The sequence below is a fragment of the Cnephaeus nilssonii genome (genome assembly GCF_951640355.1).
Source record: "Cnephaeus nilssonii genome assembly, chromosome: 24".
Taxonomy (NCBI): Eukaryota; Metazoa; Chordata; class Mammalia; order Chiroptera; family Vespertilionidae; genus Cnephaeus; species Cnephaeus nilssonii.
This window is the reverse complement of record NC_137095.1, coordinates 15083876-15101555: the sequence shown is the minus strand read 5'-3', so window position 1 is coordinate 15101555 and position 17680 is coordinate 15083876. Positions and strand designations below refer to the sequence as shown.

Below are 17680 nucleotides of genomic sequence, written 5' to 3'. Positions count from 1 at the left end.
GAAGAATCAAAGTTGGAATGGATTGTTGTAAAATATCTATTGACACATGCGACAGTTTAAAGCATTCCGTATGCTATGCAAAGAAAAGGGAAAGTCAAACACCTCTGGGCTCCAGGATTACAAATACTCAGGCTCCAGGAAATGAGACGGGACCATCTGACAGGTCTGCTCAGTGGTTGCTTTACTATCACCGTTAACACTCTGCCCCGCCTAGGTAAGATTTTGCTACAGATTTGTCTTCTGGGCTTTGTTTCTATGGAAAAAAAGCGGCTTTTCGAGGATACCACTGCACACACACATCCACACACACAATGAAGAAAAGCTCCAAAAACACCTCCCCAAGAATCATCATAAAATTAGGGCGATGCACGCTCCCATGAAGGCACTACTCAAACCACTGTGCACTGAGTCATCTACTATAAAGAAACGCTTACGAGGGAGGGAAATGCATTACCATCCACCGGTGAGCACTAAAGAATTCAAAATAAATGTCCTATAAATTGGGTTAATGGATCTTGGAAGCTTAAAGTGATTCCATCTCTTTTACTGTGACCACTTTTGAAATTAGTGTTCCTGAATATAATACAACTATAAACAAACCTTGTTGGTTTTTCTGTCAATCCTCACCCGAGCATATTTTTCCATTCATTTTTAGAGTGGAAGGGAGAGGGAAAGAGAGAGAGAAACATCAATGTGAGAGAGACACATCGATCGGTTGCCTCCTGCACAGGCTGGGAATGGGAGACTGCAACTGAGGTGTGAGCCCTTGATCAGAATCCAACTCGGGACCCTTCAATCCTCAGGCCGACGCTCTACCCACTGAGCCACACCAGCGAGGGCTATAAACAAGTTTTTTCAAGCCTCTGCAGCATTAACCAAGGGAGTGGAGGGGAGAATGCTGAGCATGGCATTCTCAGAGTGTCACTCCTTACCACTGCTGTACTTGCCTGTGTCACACTGAGTCTGTTTTCCATTTACTGCACCGCTGTCATTAACATCACTAGCATCACAGGAGATGCCCATCGAGGGGAGAGGCCCAGCGAGGTGCCGGGGCCCATTTCTCCTTCCCCACAGCAACTTTGATGGAAGACTGATGCTACTTTAGAAAATGAATCCGTATGAAGCCTGCTTCCCTAAATTCACAGCAACTGGCTTCGCCTTCCTGCCGGATGAATGAGGGAGAGAAAGGCTCTCTGTTCGCTCCCACAGATAAAACCGCCGCCTTCCCAGCGTTTTGTTTCAATCTTCCCATCAAGTGCAGCCAAACCTCCCTTTAATGAGACCTCTGCTGGAAACAAATCTGTTTTGTGGTTTTAACGAAAATTGACCAGGATTTAATGTACTAAAAGAAAATTCCTCCACCAATGTGAAGCAATGATGGTATCAGTAATTCTGCTAAGCATTAAGAACTCTACTCAAGCCCTAGCTGGTTTGGCTCAGTGGATAGAGCGTCGGTCTGTGGACTGAAGGGTCCCAGGTTCGATTCCGGTCAAGGGCACGTACCTTGGTTGCGGGCACATCCCCAGTGTGGGGTGTACAGGAGGCAGCTGATCAATGTTTCTCTCTCATCGATATTTCTAACACTCTATCCCTCTCCCTTCCTCTCTGTAAAGGATCAATAAAATATATTTAAAAAAAAAAGAAAAAAAGAATTCTACTCAAATAACCCTAGCAGGTTTGGCTCGGTGGATAGAGTATCGACCTGCAGACTGAACCGTCGGTCCCAGGTTCGATTCCGGTCAAGGGCACATGTCCAGGTTGTGGGCTCGATCCCCACTGGGGGCCGTGCAGGAGGCAGCTGATCAATGATTCTCCTCATCATTGATGTTTCTCTCTCTCTCTCTCTCTCTCTCTCTCTCTCTCTTCCTCTCTGAAATCAATAAAAATATATATTTTTTAAAAGAGTTCTACTAAAATATACATGATCAAGATACTGCAGTAATTTCCAGGTTGCCTCATCCTGGCTGACATACAAAAATGAGAACTGCCTGCATAGCTCGAGCTCAGCTCCTGCTGACCCACTCCTCTACCCAGTGGCATGGCGTCCCTGCCTCCTCAATCCCTCCCCCATCGTGCCAACTGACAGTGACCTGGTAACAGCAAATGCCTGGGCAAGGTCTCTGGTACGAAAGGGTTTATCGTCCCCCGTGTGGCTGTGATGACCACACAGTTTTCCATTTTAAGAGAATGTTAATCCAATGGGAGATGTGTTTACTGTTAACTCTATGAAGCAGCTTACACACTGTCAGCCTCATCTGTTTAACGTGAGCAGGAAGAGAGGCTGCAAGGACAGATACAGTGCTGACATCCTCATCTTCAATGAAGAGATTACGGGATTATTTTAGCTTTGGCCTTTCCTGTCTCCATTCCCAAAGTCTCTTAAACCACATTTACCAAATCCCATTTGAAACTTCAAATATCTGTTTTTCACTTAGCTTTGAGGAAAACCAAATAATATTTAAGAAGATTATTTTGTTTCATTGTTAACTATGAAAGGTATTTATTCTACTGTTACTAAGGGATTTATATCAAGAGGCTTTCGGTAAGAGAAATTCAAGTTATTTTATTTGTGTAAGATAAGGGGGGAAATAAAAATACTAAAACAATTCTTCTCAGCATTCCAATCCAAGTATGTTTCTTCTTTGGAGGGATTAGAAAAATACACCTCTCAACTAGCTCAATGGCTTCCCTGAGAAGGGTGATAATATAACTAGAGGCCCGGTGCACAAAATTTGTGCACGGGTGGGGTCCATAGGCCTGGCCAGCAATCAGGGCCGAATGGGGCCTTCCGGCTGCTGACTGGGGCCTGCCGGACAGGGGGAGGGACCGCGGGAGGTTGGCTGTGGGAGCACACTGACCACCAGGGGGCAACCCCTGCACTGAGCATCTGCCCCCTGGTGGTCAGTGCACGTCACAGTGACCAGGCATTCCAGTCATTCTGGCGTTCCGGTCACTTAGGCTTTTATATATATAGATACCTCACTTCTCCAGGAAAGCCAAGCGGAGTCTTGTTAGCGTGACTTACCAGACGGGAGGCCTATGTACAAGGCAACAGAAAGTGAAACAGCAGAAAGGGTAGGTAGCTATTAGGCTCTTGAGCAGCAAACACACTAACCCAATTTAATCCAGAATAAACATATAAATGAGTTATGCCTTGCAATCCTATCACATAAAACACACAGAGAAAGAGAGAGAGAGAGAGAGAGAGAGAGAGGGGCACTCACTCCCAGTTCAGTCAGTGAACCCTGTCATCTCTTCTCTCCAGCCCCTGGGCTCCTTCAGTGGCAAAAGCAGCACAATTCTCCCCAGGCTGCTGTGTAACCAGGCAGACCCCACAGAGTTCTCAATGCACCGAGGGGGAGCAGGTCGATGAAGACACAGACTTAGGGTGTGCAAATGAGGAACAACAGAACGAAAGCCTAGCTGTCAGGCCCATGGTTCCCAGCGTAGAATTCTTTCCACTCTGCTACGGTGAAAAACACCCTCTAACCTGCTGAAGGGCAGAGGGGCAGGGGCCTGCAGTGAGTGGCTGAGACACCGGAGGCTCACACTCACGTGAGACGTCGGCACTAGGAAATGCATCAGCACTCCTTCGAGAGCGCTACAGAAAGGCAAGAGCAGGAGGGTTTCCTCTGGAGACTATCTAAGCAGCAAGTGGCCCCGGGGGCAGAAACGGAAATGGGGGGGAGGCGGGGGAATCCTGTTTTCCTCCACTAGGAGCCCTTTGGCAGTGTTCTATCAGGTTCATCTGTTACCTAGTCAAATAAATGATTTTTAAAACTCAACATCCTTATTGTAAACGTGCTTGTCATTTTTCTTATTTAAAAAAAAGAGCCCAGCAAGCGTGGCTCGTGGTTGAGCATCAGCCTATGAACCAGGAGGTCACGGTTTGATTCCTGGTTAGGACACATGCCCAGGCTTCAGGCTCCATCCCCAGTGTGGGGCGAGCAGGAGGCAGCCGATCAGTGCTTCTTTCGCATCACTGATGTTTCTATCTCTCTCTCCCTCTCCCTTCCTTTCTGAAATCAATAAAAATATATTTAAGAGCAGAAAGCATAATTGTATAACTTGGACAAAGACCTTCTGATTATCAGTCTCACTCCCAAAGCATTTAGGTTTGTGGGGAACCACGGACAAGGTGCTGCTCCTGCTGCATGATCCCAGCACTGTCCGTCACTCCTTAGTAACCGAAAAAATGCTGTTAAACAGAACACGAACTAGAGCAGAAATAGCGAGATCAGAGCCCAAATCTGCTGTCACCTAGACAGGTGACCTCAGCTGTCCTCCCAAAGTTAGGGGATCGGATGAGATGTTCTCAAGTAAAAAGTCCTCCCTGGCCCCCAATGCCATTAGACTGTCATTCCAGTCGTGGTCCAATAGCATTCCAGTTCCAAACAGGCTGCAAGTTCAGAATCAACGCCACACTCCAGCAGGGACACTGCACCGCGTGGCTGCTGGGCTCTGGGTTCTCCGTGCATTTCTAAGTCAGCATCGCTGACCAGAATCGCAATTTCTGAAGAAGCAAAAAGCTGCATTTCAGACTCCACCAAGAGTTTGTTTGGTTTCTTTGTTCTGCGCTCCAGCTGGCAAAGACACCGCTCAGATCACCAACTCTGAAGGGCTTCCGGCCAAACTCCAGATCCCGAGTCCAGGCAGGTTCCCGTCCTCCAGGGCTGACGACAAAGCAACGGGGAAAGGCCGGAGGACAGAACTGAAAACACAGGCGAACCTGTCGCTGGAAGGCCAGGTGCAAAACAATAAATACAGCAAGTGCTCTCCAGATGAAGAAAACCTTCCCTCCTTAACAGCATCTATGCATACGAGTATAGGCAGCCAGTTCAACGTCACCACCCTGTGCTACTGAGTAAGAGGTTCATTCATTCATTCGACAAACATTGACCAGATATACTCAGTGCTGTGGAGGCAAATGAGGTCCCTCCTCCTCCCCAGGGCTCCAGGGGAAGGCTGACCACACTACATGAATGGTGTACACGAGAGGTGACCACGGAGGATGGCGAGGACCCTGCCTGCTATGAGACAGACCGGATCTCCGAGAAAGCACTTGAGCTCGAGCTAGAAGGATGGCCAGGAAAAGGGGGAGTTGTTCGGGGGCAGAAACAGCATGCCGGCAAGGCCTCTGACGCTGTGATGGAGCTGCACGACGCTGGCTCTGATATGGCCGATGTACAATGTGTGGAGTGGAAGGGGTGAAAAGAGAAGCCGCAAGCACCACCGCAACAGGTCTCGTAATGCTACCATTGTAAGCTCAAGGGGAAACACCAGGGCGTTTAGGCAATCGAATGACAGTCCAACTCTTTCTGAAGGCTGCTGTGTGGGAGGATGGATTGGAGGGAGGGAGACCAATCAGAAAGCTAAAGTGAAAAGGGGAGGAGTCAAGGATGACAGGTTTCCGAATTAGGTGACTGAGTGAAAAGGCAGGAAGAGTATTATAAATATTAGTTTAAAATCCTCAATTTAAGGTGTCTGTGGAACGATCGGCACAGAGATATGGACAGTGGGCAGTTCGTCTGAAGGTCAAGACCGAGATCTGGAGGAGATGAGGGCTCAGGAGTAATCAGCAAAGTAGTATTAAACCCGAGAGAACAGATCCAGTTACCTAGGGACCAAGATGACCCTGGGGACTACAAATGTTTTAGAAGAAAAAAGGAAGAACAGAACCACCTTGAGGAGAAGCCAGGGAGGATACAGGCAAAGCAAACAGCCAGCAGTCAGTGGGTACAACTGTTGTCTCTAAAGGGGAAGAAAGGGGAGGTAAGGCAGAGCGCTAGCCTCCTTTCTGGTTCAGGGCAAGGTTCCAGAGGAAAGGAACTGGACAGGTGCGAGGTGACGGAGGGACGGGGGGTGACGGAGGGATGAGGGTGACGGAGGGATGAGGGGGACGGAGGGATGGGGGTGACGGAGGGATGGAGGTGGGAAGCTTTCTAGGAAGAGAAAACAGCTCATGCAAGAGCCCTAGGGTAGGAGCATGCTTCTCTCATTCATTTAAACAATATTTGGGAGTATTAGATGCCGGACAGTCATACAATCAGCACGACCTTTGATCTCATGGGGCATACAGTCTAGTGGGAGAACTAGATGACCAAAAAAATTCCACAATTAAAAAGTAATCACGGGCGTATATAAATACAAAAAAAAGGAAAACAGTGCCACGAGTGAACTCCAGAGGAACCTGGCCGGGTTCGCAGACCTGTAGGAACCAGAGGGGCCGGCGTGGTTTGAGATCAGCGAGCCCGAAGGAGAAAGATGCAGATGAGGCTGGAGGCGGAAGCAGGGCCCAGTGATCCCGTGGGAGCCTGGTGACCATGGGATGGAGTTTGGCTTTCACTCCTAGAGGCAGGAAGAGCCTAGGAGTTGTAGAATGAGTGTGTGCCCTGGAGCACGGGGGGCACTAAAAAACAGGGATTTTGAAAAGATCTTTTTAGAAAAACAGATTGTAAGGGGGGCACGGGGGGGGGGGGATGATACTGCTTAGGAGGCTATTACAGGAATAGAGATTATAACAGAGGATAGTGTGTGTGTGTGTGCTGGGGAAGGGTGTGTACAGATGGAACAGTGGAAAGAGACGAGGTCTCCGGAGGTAAAAACTGAACAGAATGTGCTGTCACTCAGTCACCCACCGGACACCTCCCAGCTGAGCCAGGGGCACTGGTTTGGGAAGTCTTTCCTCTCCATCCCCAAATCCATCCGACTGAAGACTGCATCTCTTCTTTCATGTGATTGCAATTTTTAAAAAGTATCTCGGGAGCTCCAGGGTCATTTTTGAAACCACAGCACATCTTGCTGGGCTGGGACTCCTAACCTTCAGGCTGACATTTGTCCAGTATCACGTATATAAATACACACACACATTATATTGTCGATATAAGTGTTCGCACAGACATGATTCCTATGTGCCTCTTCCCTAGCACTAAGATGGGCTTCACTCGGATGTTTCTGAACTAACCTCGGGGCTTACGGTGTGCTGGGCCCTGTGCTGAGCAAGCCCACAGCCACCCTGAGCGGATGCTGGTATTCTATCTGTGGCATTTCACAGATAAGCAATCAGCTCCTTCCTAAGTGGCAAACCCAGGACTCAGAGTCCAGAGCCTAGAGCCATAAAGCCATAAAGACTTAGGGTGACTGTACCCGAGTCCTCTCTGCAAGATCATGCCAGCTGACAGGTCCCCCTCTGGAAACGCCTCCCTGGCTGGCCTTTCTCTAGGTCACTACACTCAGGCCACATTCAAATTAAAAACTTCCGGTCATGAAAACACCATGAAGACGTTACTACCAAGCTGAAAACTGTATCTATAGTACATATAACCTAGTTTTGATCCCCCCAAAAATGAGACAAATCAAGAAAAATAATCCCAAATAAAAGTGGACGAAAGACTTGATCAGGACATAAACATAAAAAGTGGCTCATTGTCTGGCCGGTGTAGCTCAATGGTTGAGCACTGACCTATGAACCAGGAGGTCACGGTTCGATTCCCAGTCAGGGCACACACCTGGGTTGTGGGCTCGATCCCCAGTGGGGGCGTGCAGGAGACAGATCTATGATTCTCTCTCATCAATGAGGTTTTTCTCTCTCTCACTCTAGCTTCCTCTCTGAAATCAATTTTTCTTAAGTTGCTCATCAGTCAGACAAACGTCAATGAAAACTACACTGAGATGACACTTCAGACCCACTGGAAGGGCTCACCTTACAGGACCTGGCACCAAGTGTGCTGGAAACGCAGAGCACAGAAACTCCCAGCCCCGGAGAAGAGGAGTGTAAGTGGTACAACCTCTTTGCAAAAGACGTTCCTACTAAAACTGAAGACACATTAAATAATCCAGTGGCAGTGCCTACACGCATAAATATGTGCAATGTTCACCAAGAGACACAGTCACATGTTCATGGAAGCATGATTCTTAGCAGCCAAAATCAGGAGATAACCAGATGTCCATCAATCATGGTCTAGTCATACAACAGAATCCTGGACAGCTGTCTGTCAGTAATGGTGTAGTCATACAACAGAATCCTGGACAGCTGTCTGTCAGTAATGGTCTAGTCATACAACAGAATCCTGGACAGCTGTCTATCGATCATGGTCTAGTCATACAACAGAATCCTGGACAGCTGTCTGTCAATCATGGTCTAGTCATACAACAGAATCCTGGACAGCTGTCTATCGATCATGGTCTAGTCATACAACAGAATCCTGGACAGCTGTCGATCATGGTCTAGTCATACAACAGAATCCTGGACAGCTGTCTGTCAATCATGGTCTAGTCATACAACAGAATCCTGGACAGCTGTCTGTCAATCATGGTCTAGTCATACAACAGAATCCTGGACAGCTGTCAATCATGGTCTAGTCATACAACAGAATCCTGGACAGCTGTCGATCATGGTCTAGTCATACAACAGAATCCTGGACAGCTGTCAGTCATGGTCTAGTCATACAATAGAATCCTGGACAGCTGTCGGTCGGTCGTGGTCTAGTCATACAACAGAATCCTGGACAGCTGTCTGTCAGTAATGGTGTAGTCATACAACAGAATCCTGGACAGCTGTCTGTCAGTAATGGTGTAGTCATACAACAGAATCCTGGACAGCTGTCTGTCGATCATGGTCTAGTCATACAACAGAATCCTGGACAGCTGTCAATCATGGTCTAGTGATACAACAGAATCCTGGACAGCTGTCGATCATGGTCTAGTCATACAACAGAATCCTGGACAGCTGTCAGTCATGGTCTAGTCATACAATAGAATCCTGGACAGCTGTCGGTCGGTCGTGGTCTAGTCATACAACAGAATCCTGGACAGCTGTCTGTCAGTAATGGTGTAGTCATACAACAGAATCCTGGACAGCTGTCTGTCAGTAATGGTGTAGTCATACAACAGAATCCTGGACAGCTGTCGGTCGGTCGTGGTCTAGTCATACAACAGAATCCTGGACAGCTGTCTGTCGATCATGGTGTAGTCATACAACAGAATCCTGACAGCTGTCTGTCGATCATGGTCTAGTCATACAACAGAATCCTGACAGCTGTCTGCAGTCAGGGTCTAGTCATACAACAGAATCCTGGGCTGCAGTGAAGGTGAATGGATGCATATGCAACCACATCTGACGGTAAAGCGAGGTGAGCAGAGCGGCTGCCTTGGGGAGGAAGGTGTGAACAGGAAGGCCACCACAGATGGAGCTTGCGGTCGGGACATTGCGCCCTTCCATTGCATAGGGTGCCGCCGTCACCAGGAAGAGGCAAGCAGTGGGTGGAGCGTCTGAGCAGCGGGCACTGTTCCAGTCTTTGACCTGGATGGTGTTTCCGTGGGGTTACTACATAATAATTTTTATACAGGTAATGAATGCATTTCAAAGTGAAAAGAGAAGAGAATGCCATCAGCTGGCAACACCTGCGGGGTAAGTTACACAAACATCTGGGTTACTACCTGCGTTAAGAAACTGGAAGAGCTGGCCTGGCTCCCCGGTGCCAACCACCAGCTGGAGTTGGGCAACAGCCACTTCCTGCAGCCCAGCCTGCGCTCTCTGACCCCACTCTCTCCCGGCCTCATGACTCATGGACTCACCCAGCGCCATTCCAGGCAGCTCCAGACACTCCGCCAGGGCGAGAACCTCTAGCATCTGCGCGTAGGAATTACAAAGCGTACACGCAGAGGTGCGATTAGCTACCTGAGTCTCACCCATAAATAGAAATAGTACCTACCAGCGTTAAGATGAAGTGAAATGTGCACACAAAACACTTAGCTTGTCAGAGTCGGTGTTCGACATTACGGGGCCATCCTTTATTATCGACACACATCCTCATATTTACAACCAGAGGGCACATCTCCTGCCATGGCCGCTGCCCTCTGACTTTAGAGGCACGCAGCATCCAAATGGAGCTGGGATATGTTTGTTTCAATATTCCAACACTTACCACTGCGAAAGACAAAAACCACCAGTAAATACATCTCCCAGAGTGCCTCTAGGTGCCACGTGGGCAAATTCCCTACATGCATGCTCTGAAAAGTAGACTTGTTTTTAGTTGTTTCTGTCCAAAGCATGTATTTTGCCTGATTCTGGCTTTTACTGGTCTGATCAGAGTCAAATAAATGGGTATCTATAAAAATGTACTTTAAGATGATGGATTTTAAGACCTTAGCCATAAAATGCCCTCAAAACTAAAACTAGCTTCTTTTTATTTTTTCAATATATTTTTATTGATTTCAGAGAGGGAGAAGGAGAGAGAAACATCAATGATGCGCCAGAGTCATTGATCAGCTGCCCCCTCCACACCTCACACTGGAAATCGAGTCCACAACCCGGGCATGTGCCCTGATGGGAATCGATCCGTGACCACCTGGTGCAGAGGTGGAAGCGCACTGAGCCCCCTCGGCTGGGCTGACACTGGCTTTTAAGGTGAACACCCGAAAGCAGCTGGCTCTCGCTCCCGTGGTGTCAGCACTCCGGTGACTAGTAAGCACACTCATCTAACTCTTGCCCCTGACAGAGGTATACACTACTTTTCTCCAAGAAATCGCCAACGTCTAATTCAAAGTCTTTTTTCCCAGCCAATTAAGCAGCGAGCCCTCACACAATGGAGTACTAGGAATTTCATGCGTGAATACAATGAGAACTAATGAACTACAGTTACCCACAACATCAATCATGGACACAATACTGAGCAGCAGCAGCCACACACAACAGACTGCGCAAAGTTCACAGGCAAAACTACAGTGTGCATGGCATCCATGATTAAGTGGAGAAATTGTAAAGAAAAGCCACCAAATGGGCACCACAGAAAGCACGCCAGGGATTCCAGCGTTCTTCATCGCGCATAGCATTTCACCTGTTGCTCTCTGCCCACACCATTAAAACGCTGCCTGGGTGCAAACAACCCTATGTGCGCGGCCGTGTCTCCCGTCTGAAACAGTGCCTGGGACATGCCAGGTTTGCAGTATCTGTTGAAAAAAATCCAAACTGTTACATATTTCACAGCTTGTCTGACCCTAAATAAGCAGTACAGCCAACAGCATCCTGTACGTTTCCCACAGCAGTACATTCAAGGAGTCATAAGTAAGTAAATTCTAATTACTTTCTAGTTCTTAACCTTTTCCCCTAGGGAAATACTTTTACTAAACACATGGATGTATCCAGATTTAATGAAAGCTTTTTAAAAAAATAAACAAAGAATGCAAAAAAATCAACTGTTTCAGCAAGCCCCGAGTTTAGGTATAATTGCATCCCTTTCCCCCACCAAAAGTACACCAGAATGCTGTTATTATAAGATGACCACAATTGTGCTCACACTATTTTTCATGAGTAAGCAACGTGTATTCTTTGGATTTTAAAAATGAGTTATGCAGTTCACAACCGATTATTACAGTGTACAGTTGAAAACCATAAGCTTCTGAAGAACAGGGATCCAAAACAAAATGTGCTCAGTTAATGTTTGGTGAACTAAGCAAAAAACTCAGTCATTACCGATGCCCTCCTAGATTTGATCATCATGTCCTACATGGAGAGAGCTAATCATGTTAAGGGCCATCTGAGATTCAGTAGCTAACTCTACATGCACAACGGTCAGGGGTTTGTTCTTCAATCGCAAATGGTGTGTTTTAGGGTATGAATTCTGGCAACATTGGTTTTCTGTTTATTTTGGTGTGTGTTTTTCTCACCTGAGAATATTTTTTATTTTTTTCCATTGGTTTTTAGAGAGTGGGAGGAAGGGAGGGAGGGAGGAGGAGGGGAGAGAAACGGATGTGAGAGAGACACAAGGACTGGTTGCTTCCCACACAGGCCCTGGGGGACCAAAACCTGCAACCCCATACTTGCCCTTGACCGGGAATCGGGAGACCCTCAGGGCCAAAGCTCTATCCACTGAGCAACCGGCCGGGGCGGTTTTCTGATGCCTTAAAGCAGTGCCTCTGTGGTCTAGCTGATCATAGTTAGTTATTGGCATCCATTCCTCGGGTGTAAAATGAAATTCCCTGCGCATGTGCTCAGCACACAGGCTCATGATTAAGAATGTACCTGCCTAAGGAAGAATGGAAATAAAGCACCTGGCTGCCCCATAAAGGAGGAACCTGAAGCCGCCTTCTCGGCAATAAATAAATCAGGAGGACTCTAGGTCGGAGAAGGCGCAAGGCCTATTTTTACCGCTACCTTACCCTGAAAATCTGCTCTGAAACGCACACGCCACTTTTTAATTCCATTTAAAACTCTCTCTCCCTAAAAGATTGTCTTTCAAAACTCAGAGATGCAAAGCAAGATCCAGTCAAGTATTTCAGAAATATCCTCTTAGACATCAACTATCTTTTCACCTTATTTAACATTTGATTTTAAAGAATAACTCTAGTAATAAAAAAAATAGCTTTGATCAACCCACTAACTTGTCTTCAGCCACGGCCATGTGCACCAGCACCCCATACTGAGGGGTGACCGAGAGCCAGGCATGGGGGGCAGGCACTACCCCTGAACTTACAGCCAGATTCGGGGTCTTTCAGTAGAAGGGGAATTTTCATCACGGTAGCGTCACACCCAGAAACTGAATTACATTTCCAAATTTTTCACCAAAATTATTCTTTGTAAAGCCCCTTTCCTCAGCAGCACAGGGATCTGACCGTCTTATTTACACTCCGTTATATTCTTAGAACTGTAGTGAGTTTACATTTGGTCTCTAAATAGACAAAAGATGAAAGAGCAAGTAAAAGTCGGAGCCAGTACATTGTTTCCAGGACTGAAAAAACGGAGTGAAACTACTGTAATCTTTTCCTCCAAACCACACAGGAAACTGCTCTCCACGCTGCACTACAGCCCTCAGAGTCACACTGGGCTCCACCTCAGTATTTGCTGGGGCGGAGGGCTGACTCCTCTTATCACTTGCTGACAGCAATCAATGGGCAGCAGGAGCCTTTCTTGAATATGAAACAAAAGTCTGCAAGCCCCTAACATGAAAACATCAGCATCTGAGAGAGAGAGAGAGAGAGAGAGAGAGAGAGAGAGAGAGAGAGAGAGATATCTTTCCTAAAAGTGCAGGATAATTTGTGCTACTACACCACCTGGGAGAAAGGGCAGTGTATGATTTGAAAAGTAGCTAACAGAGCCCTGGCCAATTTAGTTCAGTGGATAGAGCATAGGCCTGCGGACTGAAGGGTCCCGGGTTCAATTTCCCCGTCAGGAGCACGTACCTCGGTCACAGGCTCCTCCCCAGCCCCGGGCCTTGGTCAGGGCATGTGCAGAAGGCAACCGATCGATGTGTTTCTCTGACATCATGTTTCTCTTTCTCTCTCTCTCTTCCACTTTCTCTGAAAATCAATGGAAAAATATCCTCGGGTGAAGATTTCAAGAAAAAAAGGCAGCTAACAGAGCTGTCCTAAAACAAACATAAGAATTGCAACTGTAGTCAGGATTATCCGCTAAGTACATAAATTAAAGTTTGACCAGGAATGTCTAAAATGCCAAACACGCTAACATAAAAAATTAAAAGCCTTTTGCCTTAAATACTATCAAAATATTTCTAGTGAGTAATGATTATTGTATAAACTTATCAGGTCCAGGAAAATTTTCTACACAACCAAGTGAATCCTCAGAAAGGACAGTGACTTTTTCCTTTACCTTTAAAGCAATCTGAAACAAATACGCATTCATCAGTAAGTATCAACATTAGAACTACATTGTAACAGCCATTCCGGACACAATTCCTGTCTGTAAAGGCTAATTTTCAATTGGTTTGGTTCACTAACTTGGCTAATTTCTACAGTTCTTAACTTCCCAGTGTTCGTCTACTAATGCTCCACTTGATACAATGAACTGATTCCTGAGAAGAGGTGTACATAATTTTCATACCAAACCACACTACACTTTTAGAGATGGCCAGGGGAAAAGGTGCTGTCCCTGTGACATAATGAAAATGTGCAAGCAAGAAGATCTGGCAAGCTTATATATAATAGCACAATTTTAAATGTTATAACTTCTCCACAAAGTGACACAGCTTGAAAATGCAGAAGCCACTACAACTTCCGTGATTCAACCAATGGGAATGATTCTAATAATTATTCATACCACTTCCTTGCATGATTAACAATGCTTTGGTGAGACGGAGAGCCACCCTCCAATTCCTGATTCCAACATCTGAGTCATTTTGTATCAGATACACTAGCAATTGTGTTCACAAATCCAGGTGTGTATCACACCTATCAAAACCTTTTCCTTTATTACTTCTAAAGTCAATATTAGTACAGAGAAGCCCTTTGTAACTCAGGTATGTATTTCTTACAAGTATCCTACACTTTCTTCTAGTGTTCTATGATTTGCTTTATTTGCTCTTTTGCAAAAAAAACAAAACAAAAATAAAACCACTTTTTTTTTCGCCTATGGCCTGAGGAAAACTCAGACTTAAAATGAAAAGAAAGGAAAAAAATTAACCAACAGTCCCAGCACTATTTACTCAATAATCCATCCTCTCTCCAATAATCTGTTATTTTAATCACATATTCTAATTTTCCCTCTTGCTGCCAATTTATCAATAATTATTATATGTATTCCTCAGTACAATCTTTTTGGAGGAAAAAATCACTGGTATTTATCAGAAACTTAAGTGCACAAACCCTTTGACCCAAAAATTACATTTTTAAAAATTCGACATATGGTAATATACCTAAGTACATAAATATAAAAATGTAACGCTGCTTACTACAATAGCAAAATCCTGGGAACAAGTTAGGCAATGATGATCCATAGCAGGTTTCTGGGACAGAAAACCACTCAACCATTACAAAGAACATCAAATCAAAGGTATTAGAGTTCTACAAACTATTATGCTAAAAATAAAAAAGCAAGCTGCCAAATTAATGTCTTCATTTCCTTTTTAAACTGGGGGGGAGGAGGAGAAACAAGAGTATGATATGAAAGAGATTGAGTACAGAGCCTACCTTTTAGTAAGCACTTTAATTCCCTTAAAGAAATAAATGTGACTTGAAAACAGATGGCTGAGTATTATTTCATTTCGGAATACAGCATTTAAAAAAAATAAGTTTTCAGCCCCAGTCCGCCTGCAGAACAAAGGGTCCTGGGTTCGATTCCGGTCAAGGGCACCCAGGCCGGGCCCTGGTCAGGGCGTGTGCAGGAGGCAACGAATCAATGTGTTTCTCTCACATCAATATTTCTCTCCAGTCTTTCCCTCTCTCTTTAAAAATCAATGGAAAAATATCCTCGGGTGAGGGTTTAAAAAAACACACAACACAACACAAACAAAAATAAGCTGTCAACTCACATTCTATTCAAGAATGTAAGAATGCACACTCCCTACAATGCAGTATTTAACCTGTGATGCTTTTCATTACGGCGTAAAACCTCAATGCCGTAATTCAGGGGGAAAAGTATGACGCCTTCTAAACCGTCTTACTGGGCAACCCACGGAAAGCTTCACTTCTCCACAGCCTCCAGATAACCTCTGAAAAGTGTGCTGTCGTGGCTATCCAGCGGGAGAGATCCCACTTGGGGAACAAAGTGACATTCTCTGTAATCTGGGAAGCAAAGCCTTCCTCCCCGGAAAGCAAGCCCCATCAGCGGTACATACTGTGCGTTTATTTTAAAATCAAAGCCAAAAGAAGAAAAAAAAACTTTTTTTTTTTTAAGTCATCGGATCAAGTTTTATCTTTAGGTTGTTCTTCATCGCTATCAAGTCAAAAGAACCCGATTAAAGTCGTCTTCTTTTTTTTTTCTTGTCTTTTTTTTTTTTTTTTTTTTGATTAAAGTCTTCTTAAAGAAAAAATACTACATTCCTTAAAAGAATTTACTCAGGACTAAAGGTAACCACAGTCCGGGCCTTATTATGTACCTGCTCCCAGATACTCTGAATAAACATCTCAAATAGAAAAAAAACACAAAATAAATAAATACCTAAAACCACAAACTACCCAAGTACTCCCACACTGTTTCAAGGGGTGAATTTATCTTCTAAAGAGGGAGACTTTTTACTCTTCACACCTCTGTGTTCCTGAAGAACAAGTAACTTCTTTCTGATGAGAGAGATCGCAATGTACAAAAGGAGAGGATTTTTCACGGGTTCTTCGAAACAAGGTTTCGAAGCACCCAGAAAACAGCAGAAGACTTCAAAACGCGTGGAAAAAACAAATTGGAGAGGGAACAATGTTACTTTTTTCTTTTCTTTTCTTTTCTGAGACCCACAGATCTTTGTTTTCACTTTTAAGAGTTCCATCTCATTGTCCACTCACTCGGCAGGAGGGTATTTGGTGTTAACTTTTTTGAAAGTTTTATAATTCAAACGAAACTATTAAAAAGTGTGTTGTTGATTTTTAAATTTTCAATGTTGCCTTCGATAAATAATACAGGATGGGAAGAAAGAAGGAAAGAAAAAGAAAAAAGAAAAGAAAAAAAAAAAGACTACCTCCTGCCCAGCTGAGTGTTTTACAGCCTCGATGTCTTATCGGCGGGGCGCGCATTCCACCGCGAGTGACATCAGATCGAAACTGCACGGTTTCGCCGGCACCGAACCACCCATCCCTCCAAACGCACGGCTACCGGGCTCGCTGGCGGGGGGACCTACCCCACCCCCCCGCCCCCAACCCCGACCTCCGTCCCAGCGCGGGAGGCCCGCACCCCCCACTCCCGACGCCCAGTTCCCCGGCGCGGAACCTGTTGCGCGTCCCCGCCCCGCCCGCCGCGAGCCGGAGCCTGGCACCGACGCCCGCGGCGATGCACCTGCCCGACGGCGGCCCCGCGCGCCCGCCGCCCCCGCCCCCGCCCGGTGAGCCCGCCGTCGCCCCCGGGCCGCCGCCCGCGGGGAGCAGGAGGGCGGGGCGCGGGCCCGACGCCGGCGGCGGCCGCACTCGCGCTCGGGACGGACCCCAGCGGCCCTGGGAGGCGCTCGCTCACCTTGGCGGCCGCGGCCCTGGCCGACATCTTGTCTCCCTCCGGCGCCGCGCGAGGCTCCCCGGACCCGAAACTCCGCGCCACCGGCCCGCCGGCTCCTCACGCCACAGCGCAGATAAACATCTCCCGGGAGCGAGCGGGGCTGAAGGCGGGGGGGGGGGGGGGGGGGAGAGGCCCGGCCCACGGGGAGGGGACTCAACTCGGACAAAAGTCCGGGGAACGCCCGCCCGTCCGGCCCGCCCCGCCCGGGTCCTCTCCGCGGGGCGCGCCCGGCCGGCGCCTCCCTCCCTCCGAGTGTGGCCGCCCCGCGCGGCCTCCCCAAGCTCGGGCTGCCCGGCCGCGTCCGCCTCGCCCGCTCGTCCCTCCGCAGCCTCCGGGGACCTCCTGCCGTCCCCGCTGCCCGCCCGGAGGTTCCTCGGAAACCGGCTTCAGCGCAACTTCGCCGGAACAACGCGCGGGGAAAGGGACGCGGCGTCGGCGGTCTGAGCCGGCGCCGGCAACTGCGGGCGGCCACGCAAACCTGCCGGCGCGGCGCGGCCCACTGAGCATGCTCAGCTGGGAGGGGGCGGGGCCACGCTGGGGGGCAGGGGCGCGTTGGGGGCGTGGTTTGGATGTGGTGGGCGGGGCCGTGCCTGTGGGCGGGGCCAGCGCCCCCCGCCCGCTTCCTGCTGCAGGACGCCCCCCGTCGCGGAAGGAAAAGGCCAGTTTCCCGAAGTAACTTGGAGGCCTGGTTTCCGCTGGCGCGCGAGTCTTCCTGTTTGTTTTTAACTGAGGGTCCGGCGGAAATCGCCCCCA

The 17680-nt window shown here is 47.5% G+C and overlaps 1 protein-coding gene across 7 annotated transcripts in view; it reads right to left on the bottom strand.

Annotated features, from left to right (window-relative positions):
• The window catches only part of TJP1 (tight junction protein 1), a 55709-nt gene extending 38286 nt beyond the window's left edge, over positions 1-17423 (bottom strand). For all 7 annotated transcript variants that reach the window (XM_079763848.1, XM_079763849.1, XM_079763850.1 and 4 more), the window contains exon 1: positions 16889-17423. In XM_079763848.1, coding sequence (XP_079619974.1) covers positions 16889-16915 — 27 coding nt within the window. In that variant the 5' untranslated portion in view covers positions 16916-17423. The remainder of the gene's footprint in view (positions 1-16888) is intronic.
• Between the last annotated feature and the right edge of the window lie 257 nt (positions 17424-17680).